The sequence below is a fragment of the Glycine max genome, chromosome 1, assembly GCF_000004515.6.
Source record: "Glycine max cultivar Williams 82 chromosome 1, Glycine_max_v4.0, whole genome shotgun sequence".
Classification (NCBI taxonomy): domain Eukaryota; kingdom Viridiplantae; phylum Streptophyta; class Magnoliopsida; order Fabales; family Fabaceae; genus Glycine; species Glycine max.
In genome coordinates, this window is record NC_016088.4 from 44,988,601 (window position 1) to 44,995,028 (window position 6,428).

The window sequence follows — 6,428 nt, forward strand, 5'->3', positions numbered from 1 at the left end:
TATATAAAACACAAATAATATCTCACAAACTTACAAAACCTAAACCAAATTATACTAACTAACATACACAAATAATCTTTATATAATATTAACTTAAAATATTAACAACAGAACACATAAAAACTATTTATAAAATATCAATTAAAAAACCACGTACCAATTGAGTTGAGGGAAGCTAATGTGATATGATAATATATGAGTATATCGCCACCAGCAGAAGCGAAACGCACCAGGCACGAGGAGGGAAGAAGATGATAATATTATAGAGGGAACTAGAGAGGATAATACGCGTGGAAGAGTTTTTTTACAGAGGGAAGCTTCAACGATCAAAAGGTATCCCGCCATTACGAATGGTGATATGCTCAGAAAAGGTGTCTCGCCACTTCCAATGGCGACACCCTAAAAGCCTGAACCCTAGCCTGTAGCTGCGTAGTAGCTTGTGCTTGTCTCGTCAATGACAATGGCGGTAACCCCCTGTCAGGTGTGTATTGCCAGTGACAATGGCGAGACCGTCCACGTCAGCCTGTCTCACCAATGGCAATGGCAGGTCACTCTGTATCGCCAATGGCAGCTATGACTTGCATGCAAAAACGGACCCCTAACGTAAATACTTTAAAAACAGACTCTCTTCCATAAATAGTTACTAAAAGGATCCCTCTTACGTAAATTTTTCGAGAGAGCTCAGTGACGATGCGAACAGAGTGACAAAGGCTAGGGCTTGCAACTCAGTCTTCAGAGGATAGGGGAGTGTTGTTCGAGGCACATGAGTGTAGTTCGAGGCACGTGACTATAATGTTGTGCCAACGACGACGGTGTTCACTGGACCCAACGTCGTTGAAGTAATGTTTCTGAAATTCAAAGACAGGTATCCAAACCACCATCTTTTGTTTGCTAACTTTATAATTACCAAATTGCCACCACTTATTATACCACATCGGTTTAGGAGAATCAATGTGGTTAGTGTGTCGTAAAAACCAATATTTTTAGTAGTGGGTCTTCAATTAGAAGCACATAGAGGTTATTTAACAATGTTAATCAGATAAGAAAGCCTAGGATAAGATGGTTCATACAAATCTTATTAATCATATTATTGCATAAGTCAATCAATTAACAATTTTGAAGAGTATCTTCTATAAAGAAGATGCCACCAAGAGAAAGGCATGTAGCTGAAGTGAATGTTGGGGAAGGATTTACAACCCTAAAAATCATTGTTGTGAACCAAGGACATTTGAATGAGACCATGACTCAAAAGTCTAATGCAACAGTTGAGAAGAGGCAATGATTTCTAAACTAATATGTCAAAGGGCAATCCATAGAGGTGAAGCCTTTAGCGAAAAGTAAAAAACAATGCCTATAGAGAAAGGGGACCGTACAAAAGTTGCAAGGCATGTTTCAAATGCTCACGGATAGTTATGATATTAATAGAACAAATGTTGCCTCCCCTACCAGGATAGAAGACTCACAGGAAAACCCTAGTAGGATCCTTGAATCAGATGGCAATGCCATTATTATGGATATGGTGAATGATTCACAAATTCTCATGGACAACCTTTCAATATTAAGACCGCTAATGTTGTTATTGATGTTGGAGGTGGAAAGTTTAAGCTTATAGTGCAAGACGAAGACATGACATTCAATGTTTTCGATGTCATGAACCCCAAGGGGTTAAGGTTGACCACAACCATCCATCTCAATGACATGTGAGGTTACGCATCCGTCAAGCTAGTAATGCTAAAGAAATGCTTGCTAGGAAATAACCCAATTTTCTGAAGTTAAAAATGATAATAGTTGTTTGTTTAAATCAAAAGAACTCACATAAAATTGTAAAGTCTAAGTCCATTGAATAAAAATACTTTATTTATTAATCGTTAGAATCGTGGTCAAAAACTACCTTTTCAGAAGTTTATTTATGTTGATTCTTGAAATGAATTTTCACCATCAATAACAGGGAAAATAATGAATTCACCTAGTTATGAAAAATACACAAATTGAAGTTCTTTCAACTTTCTTCCAAAACTTTCTTGAGAAATGAGATAAAAAAAAATCCTCAGAGCACACGAGATTCTTTCTCAAAGATTTAAAAATTACATTAATTCTCTTTTTAAATTTCTGATGTGTTTCGAAGTAAAAGAATTGAAGAAATTAACTTACTTATAATTAAAGATAGTAGCAGTAGGCTTGACACCTCTAATTATATGGAACCCAGCAATCCCCCCTAAGATGTCTTTTATTTTGTGGTTTGCTAAAAGGAATCGGCTGCTTACTCTTGACAAAGTTATTTTTTTGAACAAGGGTTCCCTCTGCCCTTTATGTTCAAATGAGCCTGAGTCAAATGCTCATTTGTCCTTTTCTTGCAGGAAATCTCTCCAAGTTTAGGCTCACATTCGTGATTTGACTCCTTTCCGCAGGCGTTTCACTTCTTTACAGCGCATTACTGACTCTTTAATTAGGGGCAGATCCACATCAGGTGTTCAAGGAAAATTACGTTGTCTGGCTATAGCAATTACAGTCTATTGCATTTGACTGTCTAGGAACAAGCTGATTTTTGAAGATTATCAATTTTCTGTAATAGAGGTTATTAGCAAGATTAAGTTTCTTATGTATAGACAAGTGCACCTGTTGTATTTGTTTTAGCATCTTGATATAGGTCTTCTTGTATTAGGGAGACTTTTGATTTTCTTTAACTGCGGGATATGTCCCGTTTATTATTGTATCATTTTGAGTTTAATATAATTTACATTTTTTTCAAAAAAAAAAAAGATAATAGCTTACAAGAAAAGTTAGTTATTTAGTCTTTACAAAATAAAAGAAATATACTTTAAAGAAAACGTAACGATCGATAATCGTCAATAAAAAAAATCATATATATTAATCGGCAATTATAATTATATTTTAGTTTCAAAATAATCCTCCTGCTTGAAGAATAATCAAATCCTATTTATTTTAATATCTATTGAATGCTCATGAAAATATTTAAAAAAATAAAATATTTTTTCCATTACAAAAGTTTATTTACTATAAAAAAATATAAAAATATTCAATATTACATGTATCCCTGTAAAGACACAATAAAAATATTTATATATATATATATATATATTATAATGAGTATATATATGCACTAACAATATTTTTTTTTCTCTTATATAATTTACTAAAAAGAATTAACAACCCTGACAGAAAATTATGAAACACGGGGCACGCGGGCATTATATTCGTGGCAGTGCAATGACTTTAGAGAAACCCTTGTTTCCAATCATGCATTTTCATGGTCCATAATCATCACACTTCTAAGATCTCACTCACTTTTTACTTATCAATGATTTCCCTTTCACTCAATATTTTATAATTTCTAATCAATTTTTATTAAAAAATCATAAATTAAAAAACTTAGTTACATATCTCACTTTTTATTGACCAATGATTTCCCCTTCACTCAATTTTTTATGACTTTAGAGTAACAAAGTGGCAAACGGATCAATCTGTCTTGTCCCGCAAAAGCAGGTTGATTTGCCCCATCCGTATAAGAAAAATGGATTTAAAATTCAAGCTCCGTTTATGCTTACATTGACTGATTGACTCACAAAAACCAAAAAATTAAATAAAAAGTAAATAATAAATATATGACAAAATTACATTTTTATCTCTCCGTTTATCTTTAATTTCAGATTTGATCCCCCAATAATTTAATTTACAAATTTGATTCTCTTATTTTATAAAATTGTGTAATATTGATCCCTCAAATCACAATTAGATGTTGACCGTTAACGAGTGATGTTGACTGTCACGTGTCACGTTTCTATTGAATGATAACTGTCGCGTGTCATGTTCTGATTGGTCAATGAAAACAAAAATTCATTTCATCTTTCATGAAGTTGACATCCAATCAGAACATGACACATGACACAGTCATTATCCAACAAGAACGTGACACGTGACCGTCAACATCTTAATGATCAACATCCAATTATGATCTGGGGGACCAACATTACACAATTTTACAAAATAAAGGACTAAATTTGTAAATTAAATTACTGGGGGACCAAATCTGAAATTGGAAATATACTGGAGGACTAAATTTGCAATTTTGTCTAAATATATTTGAATTAATTTTATTTTTATAAATACTCATTAAAAAAAACATTAAATGTATTATCTTAAATTTTGAATCATAATTTATTTAAACAAAAAATAAATTAAATAAAAAATAATAATATATGTATAAAATATCAAAATAAATATTAAATTTATTAATTTTTAATAAAAAAAATTGCGAGTTGACGCGCCTCACTTTTCTCTCAACTCATGTTTTGCGCGGATGAAAACAGAATGAATTAAAGTGGGTTAATGAATTAAAAACCTCAAAATCAATCTGAAAAAAAAAAGGACCAAAACGGATTAATCTCCTACCAATGTTTTCCCACCACTAATATTTTCTCCTCATACGTTTGGGCTATGGTTTAGTGGAAGGAAGAAAGTAATTAAAGTGGTGTGACTATTGAGTTCTATGAAATGATGCCACCAACAACCACACCCACTCATTGATTCATTTGGTTCCCTCACTTTCCCCACTTCCTTTGTCTCCATATAAACCCTTCACCCTGTGTCCCTTTTCCCACTCCCAAACCCCTCTCTTCATTCCAATTTTGGCACCACACCATGCCAACCCTCAACCATGTCCTCACATTCACATTCTTCCTTCTCCTCTCTTGCCATTGCCACCTCCTCAATGGCCAAGAGGACACCTCATTTGGCCGTGCCATAGACAGAAAATTGTTAGGCCTAAAGAGAAAAGAAAAGCTCAGCCACTTCAAATTTTATTGGCATGACATAGTGAGTGGCCGCAACCCCACTTCGGTGGCGGTTGTTCCGCCACCGCCGAAGGTGAACACGACCACAGCATTTGGCTTGGTGAACATGATTGACAACCCTTTGACGTTGGGGCCGGAATTGAGCTCCAAGCTTGTGGGAAAATCTCAGGGTTTCTACGCGTCGGCCTCGCAGACTGAGATTGATCTTCTAATGGCTATGAACTTTGCTTTCATTGAAGGTAAGTACAATGGCAGCACCATCACCATCTTGGGGAGGAACTGCGTCTTCCACAAGGTGAGGGAGATGCCTGTGATTGGAGGAAGTGGACTCTTCAGGTTTGCTAGAGGGTATGCTGAGGCTAGGACTCATTGGCTTGATCTCAAGGGTGGGGATGCTATTGTTGAGTACAATGTTTATGTTATGCATTATTGATTGATGATTTAATAATTATGTTATATAGAAGAGATTATACTTTTAGCTTTTGCTTTAGCAATTGGCAATTGGCACTCTTTGTTTCTTTTTTTTTTCTTTTTTTCTTTCCATTTGTTGCTTTTGATTCTTAATTAGCTTTGCCTTTTCTAGAGGTGGGGTTTGTTCTTGTAAGCCCATCTTAAAATTTGTTCCCTATTTAATTATGTATTTGTGGCTGGTGTGATAATTGGAATAATAATTTATGATGCAATTGGAAAGTATTCGATTCACATGTTCAATTTATGATGTCTTGAATTGATTGAGTGGGGGCAAGGGTTTCTGCAAATGTCAGAAAATTAATTCTGGTCGAGAAAGTTATGCAATCTCCTTTGCCATTTTGCTCATTATGGTTCTATTGAAATGAAATTTCATTTCAACCTTTCTTCTTTATCTTTGGAAAACTAAGGACTTTATCTATTAAATTATGGATGTTGTTGTGGTTTCTTGTTTAAGAATTTGAACCTTAGGTCATCAAATTATAGTATTGTAGTTCAGATGGCTAAAATTATTATCGTCTTTAAATGAAAAAGAAGTCGTTATTGTTAATTTTTCACGTCAATCGTGTTTCAATTCATTTACTAGAGAAACAGAGAAAGGGAAGTCATACCAGAACTTTCCCATGAATGATATACTATGCCCGTCTCTCGCTACATTTCTAGTTTTCTTTTGCCAATTGACACAAATTTTTTGAGAAACATGGTGTCGTGTCACCTTATGATTAATCACTTAATTGATATCAAAGTTACATTGTCACTTCTGCAAGAGATGGACAGATAGTATGTTACTTTTGTTTTGGTTACAGAGGTGCATGTTTCTACTTTCTACTAGCATCGACTTGACAATTTCAACTGTCAAAAAACTATATTGAATTTGAATAAGGATATGAATGAACCATTAAGGATAAGAATGTATTTGATTAAACAAACACTTATTTATTAAAAGCTTACTATATAAATTAATTTTCCCAAGCTTTAGTATAGAATTTATTAAAATGCATTTAAAGATTAAAAAAAAAAGATTACAAATTTCCTTCAAAGTTTAACTAAACAATGATAATCCTCCATTCAAAATGGGGTAGTATGAGATGAAAAATAAAAGAGAGATAATAAAAAAAGGAGAAGAAATAAATTGATTATAATAAGTGT

General features: G+C 33.7%; 1 protein-coding gene across 1 annotated transcript; it reads left to right on the forward strand.

Moving 5' to 3' along the window:
- Window positions 1–4,540: 4,540 nt before the first annotated feature.
- Window positions 4,541–5,518, forward strand: LOC100808529 (dirigent family protein). The gene has a single exon (NM_001253141.3). The coding sequence runs from the start codon at window positions 4,660–4,662 to the stop codon at window positions 5,242–5,244; it is 585 nt and encodes a 194-aa protein (NP_001240070.1). The 5' UTR covers window positions 4,541–4,659; the 3' UTR covers window positions 5,245–5,518.
- Window positions 5,519–6,428: the final 910 nt, after the last annotated feature.